Genomic DNA, 14,518 nt, shown 5'->3' with positions numbered 1-14,518 from the left:
TATTTGATGGTGAGGGAGTTATGTCAGAGAATTACTCTGACATGGTACAGGTCAAAAAGCTATACTGTACTTGCAGAATTTAATTGTATTATTGTTTAAAAATTAAAAAAAAAACTATCAAAATTGTGTATATTAACACATGCATATAAAGTAAACTCGTGTATATAAAGTAAAAAAAAATTAACTAGAATTACTTCTTAAATGAGAGAAGAAATCATTTCTTTAGTAACACTTAGAATAGCATTCATTCAACTGTTAAAAAACTATCTCCAAGTTAAACTTTTATTAGTACCTACAAAAATAAATATTGATATAGATAGATAGAAGGATAAATATACACATTTAACAGCACAAATTTTTATATAAAAAATGCTAAGGGGATTTGGGACTACCTGGGAGGCAAGCTGACTGTCAACATTACACCAAATTCAATAATCAAAGGGGTTTTCATAAATTTCTCAAATCTCTTCAAACAATTCATCTTAACGTATATGCTTTAAAAACTACAGTATGTGTCATTTAACTCACATTTTGGGCTTTTTTGATGCTGTCATCTCCATATTCTGAATTCTGAAAAGCCATGAGAATGTATCTATTTAATAAACCGTCTATTGATAATTCCTGAAGAGTTTTGTTTGAGAAAATGCCGTACCATTGAAGAAAATTCCCTAAGAGCTAGAAAGAAGATAGAAATTATTTTTCCCAGTTCCAGTGAGATATAATTGACATTATATGTAACACATATAATTGACACATATGTAACATTGCATAAGTTTAACGATTTAAACATATAATAATTAAAATATATATTGTGAGATGATTACCACGAGTTTAGTTAACATCACTCCCTTCAGAGTTACACATCTTTTTTCTATTCTCTTAGCAGTTTTCAAATATACAGTACACTACAGTTAATTACAGTCATCATGTTGTACTTTACATCCTCAGAACCTACCTTACAACTGGATGTTTGTACCTTTTGATTACTTTACCCCATCTCCCCATTCAGACAGCATATTAAAAAGCAGAGACATTACTTTGCCAATAAACGTCCTATCTAGTCAAGGCTATTGTTCTTCCAGTGGTCATGTATTGATGTGAGAGTTGGACTATAAAGAAAGCTGAGCACCGAAGAATTGATGCTTTTGAACTGTGATGTTGGAGAAGACTCTTGAGAGTCCCTTGGACTGCAAGGAGATCCAACCAGTCCATCCTAAAGGAAATCAGTCCTGAATATTCAGTGGAGAAACTGATACTGAAGCTCTAATACTTTGGCCACCTGATCCAAAGAGCTGACTCATTGGAAAAGACCCTGATGCTGGGAAAGACTGACGGCAGAAGGGGACAACAGAGATGAGATGGTTGGATGGCATCACCGACTCAATGGACATGAGTTTGAGTTAAACTCCAGGAGTTGGTGATGGACAGGGAGGCCTGGTGTGCTGCAGTCCATGGGGTCGCAAAAAGTTGGACTCGTCTGAATGAACTGAACTGAACCCCACCTGTGGCAACCACAAATCAGATCTCTGTTACTAGAAGTTTGTTTTTTTGAGAAGGGAAAAAAAGTACTGAGAGGCAATGTAAAGCGATTAAATTAAGTACATACAAAGTAAATTACTTACACACTAAAACACTTTATGAAATCCTGTGGACCATGTCTTGCCCAAGCACTAAGCAGCAGTTTTGAAGGGCCTGAATATTTCCTAGAATGACTGAGATTTACTAAATTTTAAATAGCCACACAGAGTTAGTAGTTACTGTAGTGGACAATGCAGGTAAGAACAGTTTCCATCATAACAAAGTACTGGCAGAGAAGTGATTATTCTTAGATAAATGTCCTCCCTTGAAAATCATGAAAAATGTCATAATCCTATGAACATGCCAAAAGATGAAAATTTTCTTTCTGACTACCACACTGTATGCTTCCCTGGTGGCTCATTGCCAAAGAATCCACCTGTAATGCAGGAGACTTGGGTTCAATCCCTGGATTAAGAAAATCCCCTGGAGAAGGAAATGTATTCTTGCCTGAAAAAACCCATGGACAGAGGAGCCTGGCAGGCTACAGTCCATAGGGTCACAGAGTCAGACACCACTGAGAGACTAACTTGTAAGACTTGCATGTTTACCAGACCTCATGAACCAGGACACTGGAAGCTACTGAAGCTCAATACCCATACAAAAATGGAAGTCCCCGCCCATTCTACCATAAATACTTAGATGTTCTCAGTATCTCTCATTCTAGGAAATACAACATTATCCACCCAATCAAGCAGGCCACAGTCGATGTCACTCCCAGCCTCTCCCTCAAGCTGTCTCACCCCGCCCCCACCCCTGCTGTCCCTTCTCTCGGTCCCCGCTGCCATGCCCTTAACGAAGGCTGCCGTCATCTCTTTATGGCTCTGGGACAGTTCTTCTCAAGCAGGGTCTGTGACAGAACTCAATCCTACAGAAAACAATCTGCGTAACTCTTTAATCTTCCCAAGGATGGGACGAACTAGTACCATTCCAGGTACATACACGATAGAGGCCTTAGGGCACCAGGAATTAGTCTGTTCCCAGAACTGCAGTTGAGAAGAACTGGTGAAGAGTCAGACTGGCCTGAAGGAGACTCCCATCTCTACCAGTTAACAAAGGAGTAAGCCTGGGTAGGTGATTCTGAGTCCTACTGTCCCATCAGTGGAGTTAAGCTCACAGGGCTGTTGTGAGGATTCAAGAGAATATAATCTGTATAAAGGGTGTGGTACAGCGCTTGGAACACAGTAAGTATGTGGTAAGTACTAATTCCCATTTTCATTATTACCATCTTTACCTACTTCAAACCATTATCTCCACACAGCAACTGCAATATCTAAAAAATGACAGTATTTTGCAAGTCACCTCCCTACTTAAAAACCCTTCCACGACCCATATAAGGGCAGATGATTTTCAACAAAGGTACAAAAGCAAATGAATTTAATAAAAGATAGTCTTTTCAACAAAGTGTGCTGGGGCAAATGAACCTAAACAACCAGGCCTCATGCCCTATATAAAAATTAACTCAAAATCAATCACAAACTTAAATGTAGAACTTAGCCATGAAATATCTAGAAGAAAGGCTAGAGAAAAAACTTAGTGGCCTTGTGTTACACAAAGATTTTTCAGATGTGACACGTAAAGCAGAATCCATAACAGGGTAAAGTAGTAACTGGATTTCATCAGAATGAAGGACTTCTGAGAGAATGAAGACAAGCTACAGACTCGGGAAAAAGTTTGCAAATCATGTATGTGAAGTATGTGTATCAAGAATACAAAACTCAAAGCTCAATAATAAGAAAACCCAATTTTAAAAAATGGGCCAAAGATTTACAGAAATACTTCACTAAAGAACATATGAGTGTTAGTTGCTCAGTTGTGTCCAATTCTTTACAACCCCATGGACTGTCGCCCACCAGGTTCCCCTGTCCTTGGGGTTCTCCAGGCAAGAATACTAGAATGAGTTGCCATGCCCTTCTCTAGAGGATCTTCCTGACCCAGGGATCAAACCCAGATCTGCACTGCAGGCAGTTTCTTTACCATCTGAGCCACATGAAGTATAACCCAAATAAGCAGGCACATGAAAACATGCTCAGCATCTTCAGTCATTAGGGAAACGCAAACCATTACAAGACCTGAACATACACTTGGAGAATGGCTTAAAAAAAATAAAAACTCGAAAGATACCGAGGTGTGTGAGAAAGAACTAGAACACTAATACTGCTGGTTTAGAAAACAGCTTTCAGATATTTACCTAATAATCTAGATATTTATCGAACAGAAATTAAAACTTATATACCTGGAAAAACCTGTATGCTGCCAAGTTTATTCACAATTACTCCAAACTGTAAACTATCTGATGGATAAAAAACCACACCAAAAATGGTATATCCAGAAGAATCTGAGAAAAGATATGTATATGTATAACTGAATCACTCTACTATACAGCACGCTATCAAGTCAACTATATTTCAATAAAAAATTTTTAAACGCTATATTCACCATTTGAAAACAAGAATGAACATAAAATAACACTAAATTACGAATGCATTGTGTTACATGAATGCAGCCAGATTCAAAAGGCTAACTAGCATATAATTCCATTCCTAAGACATTCTTACAAAGAAAACTATAAGACAATAAAAAGGGCTTAGGAACTGGGGGATTTGGGTTATAATCTTGTTGAGGAGTCTCCTATAATGTTTCCACGTAAATTATAGCTTCTGTATCATCTGGATTGCTTATCTCTTCCCTAACTCTAGCCATTCTGGACTTCTCTCAATTCTAGTATATCTTTCTCTCCCTCACCTCAGGATGGAAGGGAATCTTCTATGCCCCTTGTCATATGCTCCAATACAACTCTGAATTTCTTTTTTCAAAATTCCTCCTACCTGAGGTTACTTATTTGCTATCGTCAATTGTGCTGGGTTATAAACAACATGATGGCTCTACTTCTATCTTATTCAGTGCTATATTCCCCCAACTCAGAAGAGTACCTGGTACTCTATTTGCTGAATAAATCAACTGTGGTTTAGTAAGGCATTTTGTTGGGTAGTCTGGACCTTACTGGGACTCAGAATTCATTTCCTCCTCTGGAAACATCAAACCTATGAAGTTATTTAACCAAATATTAAAATACTTTTTGAAATATACTGTATGAAAGTCAAACATAATCCAAAGCTTTCAGACAGCCTGGAGACACGTACCTTAACTGAAGACCAAAACTGTCGTTGAAAAAACAAGTAAGGCCCAGAATTTTTATTTTCCAAGACACTAAGGAAAAAAAGAGAAACACATCATGATCAAAAGCTGTGTGTTAAGTTCCATCTTATTTCTAGAAGATTTTTGTTAAGTAAGAGGTGAACAAAGGAAGCAATGAATTTTTCTGATTTTCAATTGTATTCCAGAAGACAGTAATTTTAAAAGGTAATGGCAATGTATTCTGAGATAACGGAGCACTATTTGTTTTATTCTGCTTAAGGGAATGGAGCACTATTTGTTGTATTCTGCTTAAGGGAAGTGGTTTCCACAATGAGCTCCTCAATTTGGGCTACAGGTTTAGACTACATAGGTAAAGTTTATATTACAAGCTATCCTTAGTTTTCCCAAAATTTAAGAAGCTTTCTCTAAAAAACAATAGAGAATATTATAATCTTTAACATTTTTAGGAATGACTTACTTTTTGGGATACAAGGGCATGAATACATCATCATCTAAAGTTCTCCTCATTCTCAATAGAAGTGCTTTTAGGTATATCTGAAGAGTTAAAAATAAATCATGCATTATAATAAGGGTTATGATAAAAGTTTAGGAAATAAAAATAAGCCACATTCCAAAGCACCTAATTAACTGAGTATTCAATTTTGAGTGGAAAGCTCAAATTTACTTTCTCACCGAAGGTCTTTCTTCTTGGTTCACACCTCATCAATTACCAAGTAATAAAGTCATTTAGAAATCTTCCAGCCCCTTAATCTACTATAGAAAGGTTTAAAATCAGACCTGTAACTCTGGTTCTTCTCAAAATGAGGTCAGTGAAAGTAAAACAATGATCAAGAGTACTTTCCTATGTCTATGTTGCTTGTAAGAAAGTTCAGTGGGGGCAGCAGCAATTTAAATTTTGGAAACTAATTATATAATAACAACACCTGATTGTTTTACATGCTATTACATGTTTCGGGATTTAAATTATCAATTGGTACACATCACAGTACTCTTCTGCTTTTCTTTCCCCCGCAAAAAAAAAAGTTCTTCAAGGGATGTCTGATTGTGAATGGGGATGGGGTGGTGAGAAGGATGAAAACAGTATAGATAAGAAGCTATCTAGACTCTCTTATTTTAAAACTAAAAACCACTATCTCAGGTTTTCTATATAAAGGACCAGATACCTCAAGTGGGAGAATCAGATTTTCTGACTATAACCCACTCGTTTTCTCAACTTGTTCGTTTTCAAAGGGAGAGAATATATATAAAAATTTCAGAACTTTTCATAAGTAATAACTAAATTACCTGTGTATTTTTATTTTCTGCATTCACCACTGAAGGATATCCATTTATTAATTTTAGAGTAATTCCAACCATTCTTGAAGTCTGTGTTGTAGAAAAGGGGTCCCACATATTTTCAGCAATCACTATTAAGAAAAAAAAGGTAGAAAGTACTGAGATATAGACGTAAACTGCAGCTGACTTAAATCTGATGTCAAGCAGTCCTCAGTTTAGAAATGCCAATCGTGACTCTTCTAGAGCATAAGCTTCAGTTGTCTTTGTCCAATTAACCACAGGAAATGTTGAAGATTAGGCAAAGGTGAAGAGGAGACACAGATTCCTATTATTTTCTGCTTCTTGGTGAAAGTAAGATTTTTATATCCCAGGAGATTCTGTCCCAGTGTCAAGAATCTCTAACTGAACCTAAACTTTGTTCATATTTTAAATAGTTCCCTAGGTCAATGATTTCTAAACTTTTGTGAGAAACTGATGAAAGAAATGAAACTGCTCCCTGGAAAAATGCGTATCGTTCCCAAAACTATGTATTCAGTTTTGCTTCAGGCAGTCCTTAAGAGTCTAAAATCTCCCTACTGCCCCCAATTCCAGGCCCTCCCCAAGGTGGTCTTCAAAGTCCCAAAGTAAGAGACAGGTACCCTTTAGCCATCTCTGGGTCCAACTGTAACTTCATTATTAATAATGTAATTTCTATGAGAACATATGCTCTGATTAAAAACTCCTAACAATAGATATGAAAAACCCAATGTGTCTGAATGTTCAATTCCGTAATCTCTACCTGTTAGTTTAGGAAGAATCACCTTTTCCACAATGGTAGGCAACAGTGCAACATCGACATCGTCCTTTTCTTGCTCTCGCTCTTCACAACCATAAAACAGCAAAGATTCAAACCACAGCATGTTCTCAAAGTCACGACATTTTGCCTAGAAAATATTTAAAAGGTTACCCAAACATTTAAAACAGTGTCTAGTTCTGTTTCTAGCCATGAAGAGAGTAACCGGAACTGGATTCAGCCTTCAGCCATAAACTAAATATGCGACAAAATATAGGAAACATCTATTCTTAGACAGTGGACCACCAGAGGCAGCACAGGACTATGGCCCCTGAAAGAAGGGAGTCAAAGGAGGGGACTCCTGGTCAGGAGAGCAGAGCAGGGTAGGGAAGTACCAAGCAGAGCAGTCCTGCTGCGCCAGGAGCCCGAAAGGGAGCTCAGGGAGGCTGAGACAGCTGGCGGCTGTGGGACAGAGGGAGGAGCTGTGAGGATGAGAGCTGGCTCACGGGACACACAGCACAGCACGCAACGCCACAGGGGCTGGGCAAGCAGGAGCTGGGAGCTGAAAAGTCCCCAGAGCTCACATTTTTCTCCTGTTGTTTCCAGGGCTTCCACCTCAGCCTTCTTTTTGGTACAGTTTACCTACTCAACCCAGCCCATCTCATTCCTGCCCACGGCTCTACCCGTATGTCGGTAACTTACAAAACTGTTATCTAAAACAGGACCACTAGATGTACACAGACAATCTGACAATTGCCTAGACAATTACCTCCCTCAGGTAACACGCAAACAGTTTCTATTGATTGCACCTCTTAAATCTACCAGTTTACCTCATCCTCCTGATTTCCATCACCACTAACTTAGTTCAGGGCCCCACTTCACATCTCCCTCACTGAGCTTTCCCATGACGATCTAGTTTTCTGGGATCAAAGGATCAAGTTCCTATTCATTCATGTTCCTATCTCCCTGTCAGTACTTGTAATTTTAGTTGAGAAAGATACTGTATACAAATTGAGAAGCAATAGATGGTTCTCTTAAAAAGGGACAAACATAAAAGGAAAGATTGGTAAGATTACACCCAGTGATACTCTGTATCACTTACAGCCCTAAGCATGACCTAACTCCTGGGAAAAATACTTTATTCAAGCTTCATCTCTTCCCCAAGCATCATGGTATCCTGCTTTCCAACAGTGAGAGAGAAGCCACTCACCTCAAGCGGAGTCCAAGTGAGAAGCTGCAGCCTTATAAGGGGGTTGAGCAGCTTTGGCAAACAAAGGCCGATGTAGGCATGCTTATAGGATGTGTAGTATTTTGAACGCCAGGCTTCAAACTGGGATTTAATACAATCGATTGAATAGAAACTTTCAAGGACATCTTCAAAAACTTTGCTGGACTCTTTTGAAATGCGATCTAAAACCAACAAAAACAACAAAGAAACCCCCACAGAGAATGTTAACTTAGTATGTGGTAGAAAAAATGCAGTTCAATTATTTTCAGCATTTTCTCTGTAGCCTGAGTAAGTAATAAGATAGGCTCATTAACAAAGGAATAGTCCCCTGGGGTCGCAAAGAGTTGGACAAGACTGGGCAACTGAAATGAATTATCAACTGCAACTTAAAGAAAAGGAAACAGAGATAAATTTAGCCTCCAAGTATCTACCACACAAACTATACAGTGCAGGCAGTCGCCATTCTGCATATTTCTAATATGTACCATTATCTGCTGCTGCTGCTAAGTCGCTTCAGTCGTGCCCGACTCTGTGCGACCCCATAGATGGCAACCCACCAGGCTCCGCCGTCCCTGGGATTCTCCAGGCAAGAATACTGAGTGGGCTGCCATTTCCTTCTCCAATGCATGCAACTGAAAAGTGAAAGTGAAGTCGCTCAGTCGTTAGCGACCCCATGGACTGCAGCCTACCAGGCTCCTCCAGCCATGGGATTTCCAGGCAAGAGTACTGGAGTGGGGTGCCACTGCCATTATCTGCTACCATAGTCTAAATAACACGCATTCCCCAAAACTCAGTTCAAATTTCAGTTACCATGGAACAATAAATGTGAGTAACTGCATAAAGTACAAACTCTGTATCCAGCTCTTCAGCCCACAAATCACCATTTAAATAACAGATGTGCATGATCATCAATGACCAATCATATCTGTTCTTCCAAAGTTGCTTGGTGACTGCAATAACTAACACAGACAAGAATCCACAACAGATGCTAGGCTCTTTGAGTGAAGTTATTTGATGCTCTATATGACTCTGAACAGTGGACTCTTTATAATGAAGAGATCTAGTCACAACAATCTACTTCTTAAGATCCACCTAAACACCACTGATAGAAGGCAACCTAACATTTGCCATCTATTATATAATAAAAAGGAGCATCTTGTATGAGGTATTCTCGCCAAAAAGGTTTAACCTGAATCTAATTAAGACTCCAGACTTAAATTCCAGTTAACAAGAAATACAGTGACTGGAGGAATACCACGAGGAAACAGACAAATTTAGAATGTAGGATATTTTATAAGACAAATGGGCTTCAGAAAGCAAATGCCTTGAACAGATAGTATAGGGGTGTGTGTATTATAAGGTACTTGTGATACTGATTCATTCTAGATTAAAAAGGTGCAATGACCAAGTGCTATGCAGGAGTCCTGTGTGGATCCAGGTTTGGAAAACACAGAGTAACCCACAAAAACAGTCCTGAGAATTTGGGAAGTACTGAATACAGATATGATACTAAGAAATTTCAGTTAATTTTTCTCAAGGGTGGTAACAGTGTTACAATAAGGTAGAAAAGCATCCTTTTTCAGGGGGGAGACATTAAATGTGTTAAAGTTTTTCGAGGCAAGTGCCATGATGTCTGTAAGTTAATTTCAAATGGTTCAGCGAAACACACACATATCCAAAGCAAACTTGGCCAACTGATGGTTAAGAACTGCTGGATTTGGGTGACAGGTAGATGGTGATCACTGTGCTATTCTTTCCAATTTCCTATATGTTTAGAAATGTTCACTATAAAAAAGCAGGAGAAACAAAATAAGCTTCTCCAACTATGTTCCAAAGTTAATAAATGACAGAGAACTGCAGCCAATGGTGGGAAATAAAGACTTCTACTTGGGGTTCCTTCTGGAAATGCCTTCATGTAACAGTGCTAACTATTCCTTGTGGTTGACTGATTCAGGACTCTGCAAACAGGAACTCCCTTTAGGGCTGAGAAGAGCTCCCTACTGCCAACCTTGACCTTTCCAGACCAGACAGGCTGCAATAGGGCGGCCCTTGGGATCTTAAACATTCTCCTGTCGCTTTTAAAATTCTACGATTCTGAAGAGTAATGTTATTTATAATGCAAGTAACTAAGTAAACCCCGTAACAAAGTGTTACCACTAATTGTGAAAACTCATCCTGCTATTCAGTAATAAAAACAGGTGCAAGCAAGCAACAAGTGCCAGGTTCTAAAGCAGAGGCCACAAAACCTCAAATTGTTTCATGGTAACAACTACAGCCAAGCAGAAAGCACAATGACAATGAATCTCATTTCCAAATAAAAGTCTAACCTTTTTCCAGATTGAAATTTGTGATATCTGTAGAAGTTTCTTCATCATCACTGGAAAGGCCTTCAAGGTGATCTGCCATCTTACCAGTCTGCTCTCTGGCTTGTCTACGACGAGTCCTAAATAACAAGCAGTGAGTTCCCAAACCAGATAAAGGAGACTCCTCCCTTCACAAACCGACCAACAGCAAGCATCTGGAGATTACCTCCTGGCCTCCCGTTCTGCAATCCGACGTTTGGCATGCTCTTGATACAGTGCCCGATCTCGTCCAAAGGAGTCAAGATTTGGTGCCATCAGAGCTTTATCTGGAAAACAACAACGGTTAAAATTAAAAGCCTTCCTCCAACAATCTTGAGGAAAGAGTTTGCACAGAATAAGCCATAATGACAGACTGCTTTCTAATCTCAACAGCGGGATTCTGCAATAACTGATAAACCAGATAGTAGTGTGCTAACTTAGAGCAAATCTCAACATTAATCCATGTTTCCACAAAAAGGAGCAGAGAAATAGAGAGTCTGACAACACTACCCCAACACAAACTGGCTGATTCCCTGTTCTTATGTCTAAGTAACAAAACTAGTTTATGCTATCATGATGACAAAGTTAAAAACCTAAGTTATTTGTGTAAAGAGAAAAACAATACGTTTCTTTTTTAGGAATGAACTTAAACATCACATTGTTGAATGATATGAAATGACAACAAAGAGGTCTAAGTAGGAAGTATGAAAAAACACCTTTGTTGTAGGAATTTAATGATTTATTCTATGTTGTTCTAATTTTTCTTTGTAGAAATTTATTCTGTATTACTATTTTAAGAACAAGGGCAGAATCAACAATATAGACTAAAAATCTTATCTGAATAGGACCAAGTTGTGCTTTCTCAGCCACTGCTTTCAAAGCACAATTCCCTCATTTCTTTTTTTCCCATTTTCTCTCTCTCTCTCTCTTTAATTTCTAGGACAAATCTTCTAACTTAGCCTTCAACCTTCCTATTTATGCGTCAGTCGCCATTTTCTAGTTGCCACGGTGTGGCTATTTTTCTTAGGACCTTTCTTTTTTATAGCGTCTCCTACTTGTGCTACATGTAGGGCCTCTTCTGCCGTCTCCCGAGGACAGCAGGCATGTGTGAAGTCTCTCCTGCCACCTGCACTTGTGTCCTCAGTCTCCTTGGCCCTACTGCTTGTGTTGCTCTCCGATGATCACTAACTACGCAGGAATGAGACTGGAAATTTCGTGGATGCAGGTGGGAGCTGTCTAAGAGGCGTCTCCATCAGGTCACTGGGTAAAAGTCAACCTTTTGTTGGGGCCCCCAGATAATACTGTCTCATGGTCTTTTCTCTGGACCCACTCTCTTTGTCCAGAGAAGAATCCTGGAGCCTCTCTTGCCTAGGGTAGAAGCAGAAATGGAGGAAACATCTCTCTGTGATGCTTTATTTCTACATTCAAGTTCGACACTATGGAGACATCCTGTAACACGCAGGATAGTAATGGGAAGCAAAAACCCCAGGAGGTGTGTGGGGGCGTGGGGTGCGGAATCTTGTGCAAAATGAAAGACATCAACTGAAGGTTTTTCCTGCTATCAAAGATCTGGCACAGCAACAGGGAAAATAAACCCAGAAAAGTGCTGGTGGCTACTTCAGTGCATGCTGCCTACCCCGGATCCTGCTGCTTTTAGAAGCTGACTCTTTCACCACGTGGTAAACAAGATGCCCCAGCTCTGCCTCAACTGGGACTTCACTACATATTGCAGATAAGTTAGCTAAAAAGTCCAAAACTATAGAAATGATTCCTGTCTCTTTAGCAGGCAGCCATCATTAAAGAAGTATTCTAAAGAAAATTATAATGTTAACTTAGTATAATACTTAAAATGTTTATATTTAGAGACTTTTTAAAAATATATATTGAAGGAGAGAGAGCAGTCAACTCAACTGATAGCTTCCTTCTTTCTGTAAGAACTATACGCAGTAACTGTGGTAAAGCACTTGCAAAACTAAACAGAAGAATTTCAGGCTGTATTTTTGTTTCTCTAAAAAAAATATATCAGAAAAAGAAATCGATACTTCAGTATCCCATGCAATCTTCCTCAAATCTTTGGCAATAACGAATACTCCCTTTAGGACAATACTTTTCACTTTCTCATTACCTTTCATTTCTTTCCAACCGTCAATCCATTGATAATTAACACCCATCATTCAACCCTTACTCTGAATTCCATGTGAGTAAATACCTCCAAATTATAAAGAACAGATTATAGCTAGGAAAAGGTATTTGATGAAACACAAAGCTCACACAACCATTTAACTTAAAAGGAAATTACTTCCCATCATAGATATAATGATTACCTGCAATCTGCCCCAGAAATCTGGTTCTGTCTGGATCAAAAGTGATTTGAGAGGCATGCATTAGTTATTTAGGTGCCCCAAATGGCACTAATCCAAATTTAAATGTGTATGGCAAAAACAGAAGGTCAAAGCCATTCACATGGCTTACTCTGAGTCTGACTCATCTGAGGGCCACGTCACCATCTCTTTAAGATGCTCCAAAGCCCATTCGGCACACAGGAGAATGCTTTCCAGGGATTCAATGTCTCTCTAATTTAGAGGACACGCTATATGACAAAGCATTGTTTTCAGAAAGAGTAAGGACAGGGCACTTTGCACTTGGAACACCTGGAGGGGCTGTTTAACATGCAGATTACTGGACACCATCCAAGACCTGGCAAGAATTTCTGGAGACAGGACCAAGAAATCTGCATTTTAAATTAACATCATGGGTAATTCTGATGTATACATCCATTTAAGAACTGCTGACACAGGGACCAAAGAGATGACAAAAAAAGCCAGGAGAAATCCAACATAGGAAAATTCCTATTACAGTACTCAAGAATATAGAGGGCAATGAAAAAGTGGAATTAAAATGTTTTTTAATATGTCTGGCTAAAGAGTTTCAGCTAAACTCTTATTAAGAGGTTTCTAATTCATTTTGCTCTTCCATAACCCACATCATAATGAAAGGAATGTAAATTTTAAATTTCCAGATTTTTACACTGAAATTTCAAGAAGTGTTGGCATCAATTGACTTACTAAAAAAAAACCCAAAAAACAAAAAACCTAGTTATATAAGGCAAACTAGAAAAAAAAAAATTCAATACAAAAAATTTTGCTTTATGCAAGGGATGAAGCTCAAAACTCCCCTAATCTTGGAATTGTATCATTTCTCATGTAACAAAACCCTCTTACCATCCAAAATTTTCCAGCCCCTAACTCAAAACCTTGGTTATGATCAACAACAGCATTTGTGTTAGCATTTGTATAGATGTTAAAATGGGGGGAAAAAAAATCACTTAAGGACAAGTGGATACTGGTTTTAAGATAAAATACTGATGATGTCCTTACTATACTTTGAAGAATGAAAAAATATGCCCAAAGAAGAATAAGACAGAATATTAGTACATGATTTACACTCCTTTGTGAAGCTGTATTTTCTTAAACACAGTCCAAGCACATGCTATTAATAATTTTAGATCTACCTGACACAAGAGCAAGGAAAAAACGCGTTTCTTTAAAAAAAACAAAGAAACAAAAAAAAATGCCCTGAGATGTCTACGTTTCAATTAGGATGCACTAAGTAAACAAGGTTGTTTAATGAATAATAAAAACCTTCAAGATGGACTGACTTGAATGGCTTGAAAACTCCGAAGATTCATCTTTAATATCATCTTGTCGTCTTTGGACAAGGCGGGAAGCTCGCTGTTTGTACAGCTGATGTATTGCTGATTCAAGTTCATTAATCAGTGGCACCTGTAAAAATACAACACACTCCGTAACACCAAACTCCTCAGATGCTTATTTACTTGCGGGTTCCATATTATTTCCGGATTTCTGAAGGAGTACCCTCTGGACAGAATAATCATGAATTCCCAATGAAATACAAACAGTAATTCAGTTTTACGACGTCTGGGAAGTAACACTTCTTCTTTTATTCCGTATATGGAACTATAATGTCCAGTGCCTAGTTGTTGGAGCAAAAGTTTCGTTAGGGAGCTTAAACACTTTAACAACAGTAAAGAGAGTGAGTAAAGAAACGTCAGAAATTTTAGTGCTTTTCTTTTAAAGTGCGTTAAAGTCCATTTTCAGTGTTCTAGCAGCATGATCTACCCTGCAATTTTTGCAGCTTGAAATAAAC

The 14,518-nt window shown here is 38.5% G+C and overlaps 1 protein-coding gene across 1 annotated transcript in view; it reads right to left on the bottom strand.

The window, feature by feature from the left end:
* PAXBP1 (PAX3 and PAX7 binding protein 1) overlaps window positions 1–14,518 on the bottom strand; it is a 31,428-nt gene that overhangs the window by 2,765 nt on the left and 14,145 nt on the right. Inside the window, exons 8-16 of the mRNA XM_052641565.1 lie at window positions 14,010–14,133; window positions 10,539–10,638; window positions 10,337–10,452; window positions 7,992–8,191; window positions 6,788–6,932; window positions 6,019–6,140; window positions 5,192–5,268; window positions 4,719–4,785; window positions 529–675 (exon numbers count right to left, since the gene is read on the bottom strand). Of these exons, the coding sequence (XP_052497525.1) occupies window positions 529–675; window positions 4,719–4,785; window positions 5,192–5,268; window positions 6,019–6,140; window positions 6,788–6,932; window positions 7,992–8,191; window positions 10,337–10,452; window positions 10,539–10,638; window positions 14,010–14,133 (1,098 nt within the window). The remainder of the gene's footprint in view (window positions 1–528; window positions 676–4,718; window positions 4,786–5,191; window positions 5,269–6,018; window positions 6,141–6,787; window positions 6,933–7,991; window positions 8,192–10,336; window positions 10,453–10,538; window positions 10,639–14,009; window positions 14,134–14,518) is intronic.

This window comes from Budorcas taxicolor, chromosome 1 (assembly GCF_023091745.1).
Source record: "Budorcas taxicolor isolate Tak-1 chromosome 1, Takin1.1, whole genome shotgun sequence".
Taxonomy (NCBI): Eukaryota; Metazoa; Chordata; class Mammalia; order Artiodactyla; family Bovidae; genus Budorcas; species Budorcas taxicolor.
This window is presented reverse-complemented; position numbering and strand designations above follow the sequence as displayed.